We start from the raw sequence: 19,492 nt of genomic DNA, 5'->3' as shown, positions 1-19,492 counted from the left end.
AGGTTGTTAATCACAGCTGTATAATCCACAGCTGAGAGGATGACTAGCCTCTAAAAGATTTGGTTAATGGCAGAGTTTTGAGGAAAGTGCCATTCCAATTTTGGGGGTTTTGTTTGTTTAACCAACATTTCATATTGCAATCCAGAAGTCCTGAAGATGGTCCTGCTAAATATACCAGTAGCTTGGCCTTCGCTGTTCTACTGCTACTTAAGGATTATTGTGTGGACTATAGAACTACATTTTATCCATGTCACTATACTTGTCCGGACTTCTTTTGTAAATTCTGGATTTGAGATTTTGTGTTTATATAGCTGTGATGCTCTTGAAAACTTTTTCCCAGACAGCTGCAAATTACAAACTTTTTATGTGGGACTTTGGCACAGAGTTGCATCTAGTACTTGTTGCACCTGGACTTAAGCAAAATTATCTATTTCAGAGTTGTTATTAAGGATGCAGCTCTGTGAAAAAGATATATGCTTACCAAAAAAGTTGCAATTTACAAATAGCTGATACATTTTAATCAAACCAATTTACAGTTTAATATGTGATTTACCACAAAACAATGTCATATGTGTTTTGTTCAGCTTTTTTGTTTCTGATTCTTGTAACTTGAGGAAGGGTGTCAGTACATTTGCAACATTTCAGTTACAAAATGAATTACTAAATATCAGTTGCCCTCTATGGTTGCTTAATGGATGAGAAAATCCTGTTGTAGGAGGGTGTATGTCTTAGTGTCTTGTAACTCGAGCAGTTCTCTTTTTGAAACATTTAGCAAAACTAATGAGCTTTGTTCTGTTAGACCTGAAGATTCCACTTCCGTGGAAAATAACTCATTGGCCATCCAAATCACCTGTGATAGGCTTATTGAAGCTATTATTTTCTTCATTCAGCTCTTCTTGAAGGGCTGTGCCTGTTTTGAATGTGATGAAATGCACTTTCTTAAATCTCCTCCTTCTGTTTAGAATAATTGTCAGACAGAGATGTCACTGTGCTTCCTTCTTAGATAAAGAGTCTTACTGTAGGGATATGAAGACTTCGGAAGGCTTTTGCTTCAGCGGAAAACTCCTTGTTCCTATGTTCTAGCTAAAATAGGAGTGCCTTAGGGTCTGTGACCTGGGAGGGTGGAATGTGGTCTTTCACTTAAAATAGTGTACAGACTAGACAGGGTAATGTAATGTCCTGTACCATTTGTTGGTATTTTAAACAAAAATATCTCTCTGCTTTCTGTCTTCCAGTTGAATTCAGACCTTGTGTTGCTATAAATATTTATGATACAACTCTTAAATTGTATCAGTTATTTGTAAATAGTGAGCTTTTCACAAACATATTATCTTTTTAGAGAGTTGCATTCTTAACAATAACTCTGAAATAAATTATTTTGCTTAAGTACAGGTGCACCAAGTACTAACTATGTAATGGTTAGCAGCATTAGTGCACAAAAGATGAAGAAAATTGTGAAGGATCACACCAGTCAGACAATTGCAAACACATTTCAAGTTGGAGGAACATGGTTACCTGTGTTGGTATTTTGCCAGTAGAATTTGGGTGGGGAGGTCTCGAAAAAAGATATTTCCTAAATTGCTTAGAAAGCTATTCTATTGAAGAGTTTTACTGACTGTCTCTCTCCATAGTCTTAGATTATTCTAAATAGGCCGGGATTTCCTATGCAAGAAGGTTGGGTGGTTTTTTTACCACCTTTTGTGGTTTCTTAAAGGTGGAATAGTTTGCTAATTTTTCCACTTTCTTCTCTGTCCAAGTACTATCCATCTTTCCACTGTACTTCAGAAGTCATTGCCAAATGTTTGGTGAATTTTTTAGCCAGTTTTGTCTTTAAAGTGTACCAGTTTTCTTCAGAGACACCTCCTAGCAAAGTTAATACATTAGTCTGGCAGAAGAAAAGCAGTCCTGAGTTTCCACAGCTTTTACCTGACTCCAAGGCAGGTTGTAAGTGAGAAGAGACATCAGTCCTACATGACCTGCCCAGCAAGCCTGTTAACATATAAGCACTTCAGGCATTATTTAAATGTAACTCCTATAAACAAGGTAAAAAACCCCAGTTAAAGGCAGAACCTGACATGTCTTGTGGGGTAATAGAGGGCTTAGTAGACCAAGTGTTTTGCAAAATGGAGTTTACATTCCTCACTCGCTACTCTGAATCATCTCTGCAACTCAGAGCTTGTCTCTTGCTTTTGAAATATTGCTCCAAGATGCTCTGTGAGGGACACAATATTTATTTGTGATTGAGAAGACAACTGGGGATCCCTCAGTTTATGTGAGCAGGCTGTCACTAAATCAGAACAGCAATCTGCATTTCAAAACCTCTTTTTAATTCTGTCCTTGACTGTAACTGCAAGCAAGAAAGGGCCTGTCATTGTGGTCTGGTTACTAAAGTAATTGCACATATTTTCAGCAGAACTGATGCAATTTTATTTCCTTTTGTTTCCTCCCCCTTGGTCTTTGTAAATGCAGACATTTCTTTAGGCAATAGAATTCAGCAATAGATCTTTTCACAATATTTGAACAGGATTATCTCATTGGAGACAGCTTGTAGTTTAAGTTCTCAAAGTCCCCGGTGGATAAGTGAAGACAAATAACAAATAATAGAATGTTTCTTAACGTCTTCACCTATTTTTGAGATATTTTATATATGTGCACACATGCGTGGGTTGGGATGCAGGGAAGCCATCTGACCCAATAGGGAGCATGCTCTACAAGGTTTGTATTTTTTAAAAAATCTGATTTTTTTTTTGAGGTGTGGTCTTGGAATCTAAACTGGTTTACTTTCAGGATGGTATTTTGTCTCTTTTTTCAGGTCAGTCAGTTGACCATAGTGTGCTATGGAACAGTTGTTTAATTAACACAGGAAATAAGTGGTGGGGCACTGTAGAAAAGGTTCTTGTATTCAGTGAAATTGAGACTGGTTTTCATGTCATGTGGATTGTAATAATACCACAGATCTGTGGAATGTACTGGCTAGATGGCATCTATCAGAAAACAAGGCAGTGTTGGGTGCTTTGTAGTGCTGTGGACAAGTGGGAGAAGATTCAGCATCTTCGAATGATTCTCTCACCAGCCTTAGCATGCTTAATAATTTAGGAATAGAAAACTGAAGGCAACATTGAGCACTGGGAGAGGCTAGAGAAGCTTTAGTCCCTAGCAACTAGCCATCTGATAGTACCAAAGATCCTTCCTCTTCATTGTATTGAACATGTTTGCAGCTACCATTACAAAAGAAATGCAGAGGCAAGCAGTTTTCACACCTCTGTTAAAAAAAACCAAAACCAACCACATAAAAACCAAACCAAAACAAAAAACCCAACCAAACAAGAAACAAACAGCTATTGTTTGTATGATAATTTCAGTTACTTTATTTCTGTTGTGTTCAGAAAGCATAATTGGTGGGGGTAATTTGCATCATTCCAATAACATTGTGAAAAGCATTGCGACCTATGCAATTAAGCATACCGAAAAAGCAGTGTCTCTCAGACCAGGAAGGGGAACAGAGTGGAAAGGGTATGCCAAAGTTTATTTCTGTAGTAATTTTGTCTTAGCTTTCATATTGTTGTTCAGCTGTACTGGTGATAGCAACAGTGGGAGGACTGGTATAGATAAGGTGTAGATACATGTGGCAGATATTTAGAAGCAACAAAAGAAGGAAGAAAATATACATCCAAAAATAGCCTCTACCATACAGCTTTCTGCATTGTCTTTACGTGTTTAAATATTACTTTTCTCTTTGGCTTTTGGAACCTCCACAGAGGTACAAGACCTGTGGGGCTGGTTCTAGGCAAAGGCCAGGCAAAGTTGTTGATTGTTTAGAAGAGCATGTTGTCTGAGGGAGGTGCTGAAGTCAGCCAGTTGCTCCCTGCGCTTTCACTAAAGCTCTGCAAGGCTATGCTGATCCTTTCACCTGGCCTGGGAGGTGAAGAGGATATTCAAAGGTGACAAAAGAAGCAGTTGGAGCTCCAGCTCTAACAATGGAGTTGGACCTGCTTTCTTATGGAAAGTAGTGCTACTAGTGTCTCCTTTTACTATGCTGGGAGGAGAAGGGATCTTGGCCATCCCTTGCTGTTCTCACTCCATATTTAATGTGTCCAAAGTCAGTTTTGCCTGTGCTGCTGAGAAACTTTCGGTTCCTCTGACTGCTGCCAGAGCTGGAGTCAGATTCCTGATCCCAGTAGAAGGTATGCTGCAGCACCCTGTGCTCTCAGGGCAAAAGTAAGTGCATGCATTTAAATCCAGCTTCTCTGCAGACAGGTTTCTAAGGAGCAAAGCCATCTGCTGGCATCCACTGTATGAAACAAACACAGGTGTGTGTGTGTGTGTGACGAGAGAAAGACTTTTAAGGAGTCTAATCATAATCTGCTGCACTGAAGGCAGAGGCCCCGTATGCTATGCATATTGGCTTGCATTGTGCTGTGCATTTACATTCTAAACTACAGTGTCTCTCTTTGTTAGCACATCCTGACCTCATAGGATTCAAATGCAAAGCAGTGGCCTATGGTCTAAATGTGTCCTGGATTATTACTAATGAAAACTAAATTAATTTTAAATGAGCTACTACTGTAGTGCCAAATACTACAGTGGAATGGTATGCTATGGCATACTGGCAGCAGCTGCAAATATCTGGTTCTTCTCAGGAGTTTTCAGCACTTTGCGTAATTTAACAAGGCTTGTATGAAGTTATGCTTAAGTCTGTGGAGCATCTTTCTACCATATATGAACAAACAGTGGAACTTCTTTTTCAGTGTCCTAGATAGAAAGGACTTCTTAAGGCGGTCATTTAATTAATCTGTTACAGAGCCAGTGGATGATAGTTTCTTATCCCAACAAGTTCTCTGGCAATTTGATGGGGTTTTTTAATGTTTGGTACAATGCATCTTCCATTAGTTTAGAGACTGTTCTACATTCTTACAGGGTTTCTGCATTAGAGCACTTTCCTAAAAATTTATCACTTTCGCTTTTTCCTTGTCCTTCAAATAATTCATTCTGGATTTTTCTAAACACTGCTTCATGCTGTAGAATTCGTGTAGTGGAAGTCAGAATGATGTTCAAATAACTCACTCTCCTTCATTACAGTTTACTTGAGTTATTTAAAATGTGTTGGGATGTACCATCCAGCATGTTCACAATATGTCATGTCAATTCATTCACACAAATATTTACAAAACCACATAATTAAGAAGTATATCATTAGCCTAACATTTAAAACACAAAATAGTAAAGCAAACAAGAAGTACTCACTTTGACTACTTAGTAGACATCAACTACTTCAAAGCATTGTATTATTCCTTCCTTCTGTCTGTATGATAGGCCTTGTGTTGCCATGGTATTCTTGTCAAACGCGTACAGGAAGTCTGTTTTAAAATATACACTTCAGATTTAGCCTTTTATAAGTTATTTCTTTCAGCTAGTCAGATATCATAATAGGATATTAGTTAAAGGATTTTTTGAGATTTTTGTATTGCTCCTCTTTGGAACACTTATTTGCAGGGTATAGATGAAGAGGGACTTCCTTGACATTTCACTTTGTGTATCAAATAAAAGCAGACCAAAAAACCCATTGATCAGCACAGCTAGAACACTAAACCACTCAGGACTGCCATTAAGCATAGCAATTTGGGGTAGTATTGCAAAAACAGCCAGTACCTATTCATCCCTTCCATCCAGTAGTTAGAGGTTGTAAAGTTAGAAACTTTCTAAAATTGGCATAATCAGCCTCTGAAGACTTTAAGGGTTTTTTTATATACATTATAAATAACATGTATGTAAACTAATGGCCTCTGTATAAACACTGCTTATACTTGTGGTAGCTAGCTAAGAATATAAAAGCTGCCATGCTAAGAGTTGCAGGACCTGTGCATGCCATTAAATTTAAAAGCAAACAAATAACACCGTCTTCCCCTAAAAAAACCCCAGACCTCAAAAGGAAAATTTGAGTGTTGTTGGGATAGCAGAGGTCAATTCTGCTGAAACAATGCAAATGAAAATACTATTTCAAGTGAAGACAGCGAAGAGAAATAGAATTTATTACATGCAAAAAAGGAAGATAGCCTCAGGAATTTGAACAGTTTCCACTTAATGTACAGATGCACTTTTTTTTTGCCAGCAGACATGAGCAAACTTAACTCACACTGTGAGATGGCTAAAGCTGAATGGCTGCAGCTGAACCTCTGCTGAGAGACCAGGGGGATTCCAGACAAGTCTGGACACAGGCAGATATCTGCCATACATATACTAATGTAATATGATGCCAACTTTGCTGGGCTCCTATAAAATGAAGGAACCGCAGTCAGGATAAGGCTGTGGAAGGCTTTGCATTAAGAACTTACTTAGAGATTACATAGGAGTTGGTAGACTAAAATTGCTTACATAGAAATTCGTAGACTAAAATTGCATCAAGCAAGAAGTTGTCCAACAATGAGGTTCTAGGACAGTCTATTATATTTGACACAAAGATTATCAAAGTATTGGTGGAATCAGTACGTTCTGGTTTAAATTATTAAAACCTCCCATACCACTAGTAAAAGCTGACTGCTAAGATTTGTACTTCTCCTGGGGCAATTTCATGTAATTGGGCAGTTAGTTCTTTTAAGGGGCTTTGTAGGGAATTTCACCTTCATTTTAAGAGGAGTGAGGTATGTTCTATTACTATGCTTCCTCTGAATTTACTGTTAGCTGCTTGAAAGGAATTTAGGCAACTTCAATATTAAATCAGAAAGTTTTGCTGTTCCTTCACAGAGTCATAAAATCATAGAATCACAGAATGGTTTGGGTTGGAAGGGACCTTTAAATATCATCTAGTTACAACACCCCTGCCAAAGACAGGGACACCTTCCACGAGAGCAGCTTTCTGAAAGCCTCATCCAACCTGATCTTGAACACAACTTCTCTGAGCAACCTGTTCCAGTGCCTCACCACCCTAATTTAAAAAAAGTTGCCTTCCTTATATCCAATATAAGCCTACACTCTTTCAGCTTAAAACCGTTGCCCCTTCTCCTTTCACTATTATAGGCCTTGGTAAAAAAGTCTGTCTTTCTTGAGAAAGTCCCCTTTATTGAAAAACTGCCATGAGTTCTCTTTAGAGCCTTATTTTCTCCAGGCTGAACAACCCCAACTCTCTCAGCCTTTCTTGTAGGAGAGGTGTTCCTTCTCTCTGATCGTTTTTGTTGCCCCGCTCTGGACCCACTTCAACACCTTCACATATTTTCTTGTGCGAGGGGGCCTGGAACTGGACACTGTGCTGCAGGTGGGGTCTCACAAGGGCAGAGGAGAATCACATCCCCCAACCTGCTAGTCACACTGCTTTTGATGCAGCCCCGGATACAGTTGGCTTTCTGGGTTTCAGACACTGGCTGAATTTGACTACAGCCTAGGGACCTGTGTTCTAGACATGGCATGCTGAGCACTTTTCATCCAATTGCTCTCAGTGTATTGATAAACATTCAAGAAGTGTCTTCTGGCATTAAATAACTCTTTTCACTGTTCTGCTAGGAAAATAACCATGGATTAATTCACACTGCTGACAGTACCATGGAAGGCCAATGAATGACTGAGAAATGCAGCCCAAGATACTGATGCCTTAAATTTGTATTTCATCTCCATTATAATTCTTTCTTTGTCTTTCTAACTTCTGACTCTTTTGTAAGTGACTTGTAGGGCATATTTCTTGTTTTGTACAGAATTCAGGCAGTCAGAGTCCATGGATAGTTAACACTTTTTTAGGCATTACTTCCCAACTTGGAAACATTTCCTAAGCAAACTATCTCTTCATTCCCAAGGTCTCTTTTCTGGAACATTTGTCACCTAGGTCAAGTTAAATGTTGAGAACTGGTCTTAATGTAACCAGCTACTTTGGCTTGACAGATACAATTGGATTGACAACTCTGATCTGGCTGGAAGGAATGCTGTGGGAGTAGGGCAACTTACCATCAGCCATAAGTATCTAGCAGGATGAGCTGGACGAAAGGACGTGAAAAATCTCATAAAGTGGAAAAGAAAATCAAAAGAGCCCAATTCGTCGTTTAATAAACTTGCTCTCCACTCTGTTACTTCTCAGTCAAATTTACTTACACTGGTGAAATCTTGCTCCAGTGGCTGAAGGCAGAATGTACCTCTGAACCTTCACAGAAAAAAATGTACCCAAATAGGAGAACTGCTTAAGTTGTAAATGACAAGGTGGTTTTCCTCCGAAGTGTTTTTATTTCCCATCTTCTGAAAGTTTGGTTTTCTTTCACTGAAGATGTTAATCATAGCATGTTGATGGACATTTGTTTATTCAGATACACAGGTGTACTTTCTAACAAATTGGAATTTTAATCATGTAAATCTATGAATATAAAAAAATTGCTGTGTGACAGTTTTCTGCTTTGGTGTATAGACCTAGCAAGAGTCAATGACCAAGCAAAAAAGTTAATTGCCTTCTGTTTTGAGTTTTACCGCTAGCACAAAAGCATTCCACTTCGGCTAATTCACTGCCTTGTGACAAAGAATTATATAACCCGCTGTTCAGATGTGTTATTTCAGGTCCCTCCTACCCATCAGACTAGAGTCAACTGAGACAATAATACATTGCTGATTTAAAAAATAAATTTGAAAAATAGCATAACTATTGAAAGTCAACCTCTTTATTTGTCTCTTCTTCAAATTTCCAAACTGTGAGTAGTGCCATGCCTCTGGCACTACAGTTTCAGTGGTGAGTTCATTATGTATGTTGTTCTTATCCACATAGTTGTCATATGAGGTCAAAAACCTTCATTGTTTGTTTAAATGAATCAAAGTGAGCCTCCAAGTCCTAATTTGCAGGAAGGATGCTTTTCAGCCAGCTCGTAGCTTTTCACAGGGGCATCGCTCATAAAATTGGAATTCTGCACCCAACACAGGCCTTAAAATATAGAAAAATAAAGCTGAAGCGCATATAATATGACTTTACATGATTATGAATGAAAGTAATATGAAGATTTAATTATTCATGTCCATGTGTGCTTGTTTTCCCCTAGGTGGCATTGGCAGGGTCGTCAATGGTGCTTTTATGGTATTGAAAGGTCATCGGTCAATTGTAAACCAAGTCCGGTTTAATCCTCACACTTACATGATCTGTTCTTCTGGTGTTGAAAAGATTATAAAGGTAAGATTAGTTGTCAAAAAATGTGTTCTTTCAATGTTTCAGGAAGAAATGCTTTGGTTTTTTTCAGTGTCATTCTTTTCCACACCCATCCTGTCTTCTTATCTTATTCATTTGTAAAATGTCTCCTTTGCTGGATAAACCAATGCAAATTTTTAATTGGGCATTTCACCTTTAAACTTCATTTCAATTTTAAAGGTTTCAGAGATAGGAGATAAGATCAGAATTTTCTGGCCTTTTATCTTGAGAAAGGAGTTTTTCTCCAGTTTAATTCCATACATACCCGAAGTATCATGAAAACAGTCCTTCTTGGGAGAGTATGATCACAGGTGTAACGTGATCTACAATTTCTGGTACTCTAGTCTAAAATTTTATAAAAATATCTCCAAAGACTAACGTTGAGCCTTAACCTAGCCTGACCCAGTTGAATTTGGCCCAAATAATGCCTCAGGAGCCCTTCTATAATTGTTGTACATATTTGTTCAGTGAATCAGTTCAACATACCTTTTCTGTTCCTCTGCTTCCAGAGGAAGCAAGACTCTTAACACCTTTCACAATATGTCTTTTCTGAATCCTTTACAATGTATACCATTTTTAGACAGTTTTTACTTTTTTCTGTGGAACCGAAAGAGATAAGAAACTTTGTTAGGTTTTGACACTCCTTAAAGAAAGAGAGTCAATATTGTGTAAGCAAGGCAGAAATCTTTTTGTTATTTGAAGGTGGGGAGGCAGAGGATTATGCTATACTAATGGGATTTGCATTCTGCTGCCATAGATGTTTTGCTATAATTTAAGTCTATCAACAGGATGAAAGAAGCCATAACCATTTAATTTTGAAGAACTGCTGCTGCTTCTATTTGTTGAATAACTTCGTAAAAATCTTACCTGCATGTGTCTGTAAATAAGGTTGTTAGATTATTAGTAAATGCTTTAGCCAGCTACAAGTTGACTGAGTGAACTTGTCCTGCAAAGGAATGTTTTAGTGATCTGCAACTTATGGAGCAGAACTGGCCCAAAATCCTGGGACCATGGCCCAGTGCCCAACTGCATCACTTGCCATTACAGCTAGTATCAACATTTGGGTTCTGACTGTAGTTCAGCTTTCCTTCTCTTCTGTCTTCCACTGGAACTTTGGTTTGCTTTTCTACTTTGTTCTTCATCTGTGTCTGCCTGACAGGTTTGATCACAAACTATTAAATACAGGCTTTGAACAAAAGTGCATTGAACAGTCTTAGCAGTTCACTGATTTTACCATTTCCAAGCAGTCAAAGTGCCACTGTTTAACAACAGTTTTGCCAGAGGCATTTTTTTTGTTTTGGGACCCTGATTCATGCAGCCTGAATTTTCCCTTTTGGATTTTAGATCTGCTGACCCTTCACCCTGTGAATCCTTCCTGCATGAGTGTGCTTAGACTGTTGGATTAGCATTGGTATAAACATCCCCTGTGTTCCTTTTGTGTACTTCTGCTAGGGTTTTGGCAGGGCATTTTTTTGCCTAGTGATTAAAAGGTTAGTTCGATTAAGGCTCCAGTCACAGGTTGTGTAACTCTTTCAAAGCACCTCTGCTTCAGTGCTTCCTTAGAAGAGAACGCCTGTTGTGTCGCAGTATGTGCAATGGAACTCGTGTAGCTGCTTTGAAGGAACTGAATTCCCCAAACATTGCAAGCTAGAAACAAATTAAGGAAAAGGTGTTTAATGTATTAAGTTTATTAGCGAGCCAGAATGTCGTACCTTTTTGTTGTATGTGCTTTTGAATCAGCTTGCAATGTGCCTTGTTTGGGGATCAGGTTGTTTTAATGCTCATCTCTTGTCTGATCTGCATGACTTCAGTCTTTAAAGGTACTGTTTTAGTGAACAGCAGTTTGTGGGTGACCATACAATGGTGATTTCTTGTTTATTCCAGCTACTTCTATAGATAGGCTGAAGACTAGTAACTGCCACTAGCAGAAGGGTAAAACAGGAAAAACATAACCAGAAGTTTTGAGGGGCCATTTACTGCATTGAAAACAACTGGGAACCCAAGTCCTTCACTAGCATGGCTGTCTTTCTTTCCCTCATATAAATGCTTGATGTGCTTGCTTAGAGAAGTTGAGATGACAAGAGGAAGAGCCATAAATAAAAATAGTAGTTAGGTTTTTTATGTTTTCTTATTTTGTTCATTTTTGTTTGGTTTTTTTTTTTTGTTTGTTTTAATCAGTTTCTTAAGAAGTGTCGTTCTTTTTACTATCCTTTAAGTGTCTTCTAAAATTTCTGAAATTAAATCACGGAAGATAACTTCACTGTGGTTGGTTGGTATTCTATTCCCTCAATTATAGAAACTTTGGGATTAATTAAAATGTGTATGCAAGTACTTGTTTGTCTGAACCCTTAATTTTTAGACTAGCTGGCCTAAATTTAGTACTTCAAGAAGGGAGAAACTAATAGCACCAGCATGAAGGCATAATACAGACAAGCCATTCAATAATTCCATGTACTTCTGCCAACACACTTGTTTTTTTAATGCTGATTGCAAATGAGATAGAAATTCATCTCAGGTCTAGCCCTGTAGAAAAGAGTAGTATTCACAAGAATGGTTTTGACTATTGTGGTTGTGCTTTTTTTGCTTTAGTTTTGTTTTGTTTTAAAGCACCCACAAGAATATAATTCAGTAACTCAGTGATTTCTGCTAGGACCAAAAATAAGACTCGACAAGCTCATTAATAAAGAACACTAGAAGCCTTGATCCATATAGTGTCTTCTGAACATATCAACCCAGATGAATTGCTCATTGCCCTCCATTTCAGAAACTTGAACCTCAGTAAAATTGTACGAAAAAGCACAGCTGTGAACTCAAATTAACATTTGCAGCAAGCATTCTCCACGATGGGCAAAAGCAATATAAAATAGAAAAATACCACTTTCCCGTCAATTAATTGTGCAAGACATTGGGATGTGCTGGCAGGAAAACAGATTGAATTGCAGGAGAAATGAATGAGGCATTCGTTCTGATGTATGAGGCTTAGAGGAAGGACACAGAGAATTCTGCAGTTAGAAGACAGTTCCAGGAAAGATAAAATAGATGAAGTGCATAGCAATTTTAAAAAAGAAATTCTGTTTTGTATTGGAAATGTAATACTGTGTAACTGAGCTCAGATATTGTAGGTCCCATTTGTTTAAAAGCCATCAGTATCTCAGAGGTAACAAAGTCTATTTGAACATGTTGCTATGGTGACAGTTTAATATAATTGTGACTAGTTGCCTCTGCCTAATCAGATAATCTAATATAGCTGGTTTAAATTATTCTGATGCTACAGGCATAACTACTTTTTTGTTTTAAAATTTGGGGGGTTGCCAAAAATTCAAAGATGCCGTCTGAAGCATCTCTACTGAAGTAGAGAACCAGTTTTGTATTCCCCTTTTCTGTTATTGTTCCTATTTTTATGTCTGTACTCAGGTCATCAGTCAATCAGTATTCAGCTCCTCAGTCTTCTGACAGAGAAAGAACTTCATGATAGATTGTCGCTTCAGGGGGATGATTTGCCAACTTACTTTGACCAATTTGTTCACATTCTTCCTCAACATGGCATCAGTCAGAGGATGAGAAAAAGACAAAGGCATTCCATTTACAATGAAGACCATTTCAGATGCACAAAGAGCACTGGATCAGTTGATGTCAGTTTAAGGACCTCCCAGTTCTGCCAAGGATAGATTCTTAGTCTAGTTTCTTTTTGGGACTCTGGCAGGCCTTTGCACTCCCTCACAGCAAAATATCTAAATTGTAGGGATTGTCTCTCCAGAGACAACTGATCCTCCAGACAACTGTCTGTCCAGAGACAAACAGGTATTCTCCTGAATTCTCTTGACTTCTCTTTATTATTTACTCCTTATTTACACCTTCTCTGTGAACAAATCTAGCTTGGAAGGGAAAAGCCTCACTGTGAAGTCTTTGTAGCTATCTTGTCAATATTTAACACTGCTCTGTTTTCTCTGATGCATGCAGAGTGAGCAGAAAGATGTGGTAGTGCTAACAAAGATGTAGAATACCTCTGTACACACTTTATGTACCTTTTTAGATGAACTTCATTACAAAACAGACCTTTCCCAGAGGGACTTCAGAGCAGACTCCCACTCTTCATTTATATTGGTTCATAGAGAATCTAATTCTCTTGCTTAAAAAAAAAAAAAGAGTTTTATAAAACTTAGTGATCAATCTAATGCTGCTATTTTAGGAAGGGGCATGCTGGCCTGTCTGTCCAAGCACACAGTATGAAGCATTGAAAAGAAGGTATATGCTGTTCAACACAAAAAGATCTGATCTGCTTACTGATATGCTCAGTAGTGGGACAAAGGGGGAGAAGATCCAACAGGTTGTGAGAGAAGGTACTGAACACGTGCTAAATAAATCATCAGGAAGGCAGCAACTCAAGGATAGTCCTTTGAGCAGTAGAGTTCTATTTTTCTACCAAATCTTGGTGTGTCCACGAATCAGCAATCTCTCTCTTGAATCCACTGAGAGAAGGCTCTTTCCTACGTTGACTTTAGAAAGTGAAGCCTGGGAAACAGAGAATGAAGAGAGATTCTTTCTGTACTCTTGAGTAGTTAAAAAAACTGGTTAAGTATGGTTTATGGAATTCTGTACATAGTAGACTTAGACTGGGTTTTGTTATCTTCATCTAGGCCTGATGCTTGTCCCTTGAGCTATGTGTCTCATAAGTGCGGTGCTTAACCAAGCAACAGAAACTGTCTTCATTCGGGTTTCAAATGTCATATTAATGAACTGTACTGGAAGAGAATTTGCTTAAGTATTGCAAATAATAAAAATAGAAATTAAGTACCAATAGCAAATACACTTTGATATTGAGGCATGTTCCTAGGAACAGACTAATGCAATGTAAAATTCCTTTACCTTTGCTGTGAAAGGCAGCTTGATGATTGTCTGCAGAAGAAGTTATATCTGCAGCCCACTTTAGTTTTTGAATAGTATCTCTTTTATCTATCTAGCTAGATCATATGTGGAAGCTCTGTTAAACATAAATTACAAAGGATGCAAAGTAAAGGCTTGCAGGTTTGGGAGGATTCCAGAATGAAGTTTACTTGTACATCTTAAATTTGGCTGTGCTGGACAAGTAGTTGCAAGATAACTTATTTCATTTTGTTTCCATTATTAAAGGTGTAAGGTTTTACTGCACACTGTTGAAAATCTCAGTGAATACATAATTACTTGTGGGCTTTTTTATACTGCTTGTCATAGTAGTGTGAGATTATGTTGCATGTGTTAACTAGGCATCTGTAAGATAAGTGCTGATTATCCCATTTAGACATGCAAAACGCTCTTTTTATTAACATCTTTGTCTACTTGGAACAAAACTTGATTAATTTCTGTTGGGAAAAGAGTTAGATGTTTTTGCCAAAGCTTATCCCAAAAGGCCAACATGGTACAGACAGCTGGCATAGAATTTTTTTTCTCTGAGCTTGTTAGTATGGTAAAACTAAAGCATGACTGAAATCAGATGTTTTATAAGCAGAACATTAGGGCATTTTTGTGACTAAGCTACATAATGGCTCTGCTTATGGTAAGGCATTGTTCATCCAGTTAACCATTGATCCAGAGTGAAGAGACAGTGGTTGTCCATGGATTGCCATAATCTCATTGCTCCCAAATCTGTGAGTAAAACTGAGAAAGATGAGGAGATCCAACTACTATTTTTGCTATGGATTACCATTTTCTTAGGGATATTGGTGGATCTTCTTGTGTGCCTTTATTTTTTTCCTTCTCCACACCAGGAAAACTGAGAGAAGGCTAGATGGACAGCACAGTCAAGACTGTTGTTATTGGTGAAATCATTACTCTTCAAAAGTAGCTTTCAGGAAAACTCTTCTTCAGCTCTCCCCATTGAAACTGCTGCTGTGTCTTCAGAGGATGTTGGATGCTTTCTTTTCTTCAAAACTGTTCCCTAAAGCTCTGATTTTCATCCCCATACATTCAGCTCCTTGCCTGCTGATCAGGTGCGACTGACTATGCAGCTGGATGAAATATTACTCTACACCACACAAGCAACTCTAGTTTCCTGGGAAACTAGTGCCTTCATTAGTGCTGAGATTGTATTGTAGGCAACAAACTATTCTTACTGTTGGTGAATAAGCATGCCCCATTACATAAAAATACAGCCCTGCAATTTGGGAGAAATTATTACACAATGAATTACTGAAATGATGGATAATTTGCAGACTGAGAGCTTTTAGGTTCTGGATAGGTGAAATAAATGCAGGAAAAACACATTTGTAAAGGAGAAGTAAAAATCCCGCATCTCTGCAATACTTGTAAGTATGGGTCTTAGGGGTAAAAATTAGTAAAAACAGTCTGCAACTTGCAGTTGTTCTGGATATTTGAGCTACTGTTCCATTTTAAAAGCTTATAATAATTTATGCATTCAAAAATATATGTTTCATTTTTCATTACAGATCTGGAGTCCCTACAAGCAGCCTGACTGCACGGGGGACCTGGATGGTAGAATCGAGGATGATTCACGTTGCCTCTACACTCATGAAGAGTACATCAGTCTTGTGTTGAACAGTGGTAGTGGTTTGTCCCATGATTATGCCAACCAGTCAGTCCAAGAAGACCCACGGATGATGGCCTTCTTTGACTCTCTTGTACGCCGGGAAATCGAGGGCTGGAGTTCTGATTCAGACAGCGACCTCAGTGAGAGCACAATCCTGCAGCTCCATGCGGGAGTAAGTGAACGCTCCGCTTACAGCGAGTCAGAGTCCTCCACCTCTTTGCATCACTCCCCACCACATGTGGCTGAAGAGTCTGATGAAACTGCCTATAACTTAAGGGCCTTAAGATCGACTGCATCCCCCTCAGCCAGAGAAGACGTAGCTTCCCGTCAGCAGAGGCTATCTGCACTGAGAAAGTATCAGGATAAACGTCTTCTGGCCCTTTCCAATGAGTCTGACTCTGATGACAACACCTGTGAGGCAGAACCAGATACAGACCTTTTCCCACGGCCGCCGTCCCCGAGTCCTGAGAACGAATCCAGCAGTTCCAGCAGCAGCAGCAGTACAGAAGATGAAGAGGAACTGAATGAAAGACGCACATCTATGAGGCAACGCAATGCACTGAGGCGACGCCAGAAGGTGCAAAAGGAGGAAAGGACTAGCACTAACACGGAGAACGTAACCCCCTACATAGGTGAGGACATATATGATTACCCCCAGATCAAAGTAGATGATCTTTCTTCTTCTCCAGCTTCTTCACCAGAAAGGAGTTCGGCCAACAAACAAGTTCTCAAAGAAAGGACGTCTCCTTGTTCAGACAGTGAATCAGTGGAGAGAAAGATTTACAAAGCTTACAAATGGCTTCATTATTCTTACATATCATATTCAGCTAGTAAAGATGGTGAATCCTCCAGAGGAGATGGAGAGAATGATGAAGGGAAACCAGGAACCAGTGGAAGGCACAGTGCATCATGCTCACTAACTAAGGAAGATTCTAGGAACTTAAGTTCAGTAATTCCTCAAGATTCCTCAGCTCTTTCTGCTGAAAGCAGAGAAAATTCAAAAGAATGTGGCGTGATAGAAAATTCTAGTAATGGTCAAGCTCATGAATGTGACAATCAGCAACGGATGGAGAGTCAAGATAACACGTCTGAAGACACTAGCAGTGGAGGTACAGAGCATTCTTTTGAGAATAAAAAGCTCAATGGAAAAGCTAACTGCAAAGGGCTAAATAGTTGTACCGAAGAACCTTGCATTCAGACTGCAGGACTTGTGGAACAGAAAAATAGTCAGAATTGTCAACCAGCATCAAGCCATCACTCACTGGTCCCTCCATTCTCCACTGTCACGATCTGTAGCGTGTCAGGTCACTGCTCCAGAAACCAGACTGATGACAGTGAGGAGAGGAGCCTCGACCCCTCCTGTGTTAACTACAATAATGGCCACTTGCATCTTCACCCTTCGTGTTTCAACAACGGACAGAGTTTTGGAGAGCAGGAGACTGTGACGCAAGGATTACAGGTGCACTCAAATGCTGATAATGGCAACCTTGTACAGGTGGGTGTGACCTTGCACAAAGACTGCTGCCTGTCTGAAATGGACTCCAACAGCTACAATGTGAGCACAAGAGAGGATACTGCTGACTTGCATCCTGCGGGCAGTGAGAGCACTCAATCTCTTGGAGGACTGAAAAGACACAGAGTGGAGTTGGAAGATGCAGATTCAGAGAGTTCTTCCTTAGAAAAGAAGTTAAAAACATGATAAATGCGAATGTCTGTCGTAGTGTGCACTCTCTCAAAAAGAGAAGGAAAATGCAAGTATTAAAGGCACATAGAGCTTGGGTCTGAAACATTGTGTTTGATTCTCCATTCCATTCTTCAAGTGGGTCTGTTTTAGATTGCCAGTGGTTCATGCTGTGTAAAAATCCAACTTGCTCCTTAATGAGACTGAGTCTAGTGTACCATACAAGGTTCTGTTTAAAGTAAATCCTTATTAAGATGGTTGACTGAATTATTCTTGTGTGAACATGTGTCATTTGTTCAGCCAGCCAACCAGGATGACTGCTCTAAGGTTTAATCTAAGGAGGAAGTTTTCCGTATTGACACTTACTACACATGGCAGGCTGAAGAATGGTGGAATTAGATCACACTGGTGGTAGCTTGGGAGTGTGTTTCTTTTTGAGGAAAACAGGGAAGAAGCCTTTCTGGGCCCTTTATTCTGCTTCAGAAACTAAAGAAATGCAACCATTAGGAAGGATATTTTCAGAACTGGCTGGTATCTTTAAAGATGATACTTCATAAAGCACTTGCTTCTGATACAGGTCAGTGACATTATTTTTATGCCAACAGAAAAGCTATAGGAAATGAGCCTCTTTCCAAAATAAAGTTTAGACTGTTCCCATGGTGACATTCAATTTTGTGGGGTTTTTTAAAGAAAAGAACTGAATAACACAGTGTCATCACTATATTGATGTGTGATTGTTTGGCAAGAGACAGGTATTATGCTGTAGGCCTCATTCTAACCAAGGGCTATTAAAAATCAGGCATTGAAACATGTCTTTCTGTGATCTTAACATATAGAAATTTATTATTATTATTATTATTAAAATATGGCTCTGAGTGTTGGGATGTATCTTTACTGTGCCCTCCCCTTCCTCTGTGCTCTTACTTTTGCGAAGCAGTAGGCCAAACAGAAAATAGCAGAACTATGGATAACGTAACAGATTCATGTTAACAGCAACACTCGGTAAGGTCCAGTTTTCTTAGCCCAAAACTTAAAACGGGTTGGGATTGGAGATCAGGGTTGGTTTTTCACCATTCTGCTGTTGGTATTTAAAATTGGGTAGATGTGTTCAACAGAGTTGTGCATGTAACGGAGAGCTTCAGAGAACTGGGTCTCCAAGCCTGGCCAATCAAAACGTGGGCAAGAGCATAGCTCTGGCTGCCATGAACTGGAGTACTGTTCAGGTGGACAGAGTCCACCTTTCTTGCCTGGGTGCTGTTTTCAATGGAGTATCTAGTGAGTCATCTCAGTTCTGGCATGTTGGAATTGGTGGAATTGTATTTGCTTCCCTAGCAACAAGGTGAAAGGAGTCAGTGTGTGAAGGGAAAACAAACCACCTATAAAGGACGTAAAAACTATGTGCATGTGCTTTGCAGTGCTGACAACAGAGACGCTTCTTTTAACCCCAGTAATTCTCAAAGGTTTTCAAGCCCAGTACTGAGGAAGAGTTAGTTTATTTTTAAGGAATAGGATATTTTTGCTTTCAGTACAACTCTAGCAGTACTCTGCTGTAGAGCACTGGCCTCAGAATAAATATTTCATATGCGCAGCTCCCTGGTGGCTGGGGAAAGTAGGAAGATGCCCAGTTAAAACATGATGACAGTAGAGGAGCACTTCAGAAGGGATGCTGAGAGGGAAAGGTATGGGAGGGAGAGTGAAGAACATGACCTGAAACATTCTCTTACCACTACTGTGTTCTATAGGCTGTCTGCCCACTCTGGGTCTGCTTTGCCAAGTGAGAACTTGGAATAAGCATATGATGGTGTTTAAGAAGCATGTAAGATGGCTGAAAGGCAAAGGAGTGTTCGCAAATACAAGCAAAAGTGGCAATAAGAGCAACTCTGATACATCATTACCTTATTTAAAAAATAATTCTGTACTGATTATACTTTACACCACTGCAATCAAGATCACTATGGAAGTATTCTCTTTGGTTGTATAAACATCTTATTGTAAATGCTGTTTTTTAGCCAAAATCTTGGGGTTGCTGAGTCAAAACTTTTTTATTTTGTTTTTTAAAAGTTCTTTGTATTGGAAAATTTTCTCATCTATCACTTCTGGTGAATGAGCATCTCTGCTCTCCTTTGACATTGTCATCATTTCCCAG

General features: G+C 39.1%; 1 protein-coding gene across 5 annotated transcripts in view; it reads left to right on the top strand.

Moving 5' to 3' along the window:
• The window catches only part of DCAF5 (DDB1 and CUL4 associated factor 5), a 71,914-nt gene extending 53,905 nt beyond the window's left edge, over nucleotides 1-18,009 (top strand). For all 5 annotated transcript variants that reach the window (XM_027716905.2, XM_027716904.2, XM_039389011.1 and 2 more), the window contains exons 8-9: nucleotides 9,000-9,127; nucleotides 15,565-18,009. In XM_027716905.2, coding sequence (XP_027572706.2) covers nucleotides 9,000-9,127; nucleotides 15,565-17,364 — 1,928 coding nt within the window. In that variant the 3' untranslated portion in view covers nucleotides 17,365-18,009. The remainder of the gene's footprint in view (nucleotides 1-8,999; nucleotides 9,128-15,564) is intronic.
• The last annotated feature ends 1,483 nt before the right edge of the window (nucleotides 18,010-19,492 follow it).

This window comes from Pipra filicauda, unplaced genomic scaffold (assembly GCF_003945595.2).
Source record: "Pipra filicauda isolate LSUMZ 115617 unplaced genomic scaffold, ASM394559v2 scaffold6_size6359152_pilon, whole genome shotgun sequence".
Classification (NCBI taxonomy): Eukaryota; Metazoa; Chordata; class Aves; order Passeriformes; family Pipridae; genus Pipra; species Pipra filicauda.
Note: the sequence above shows the minus strand (reverse complement) of the source record. Positions and strands in the feature narration are given on the sequence as shown.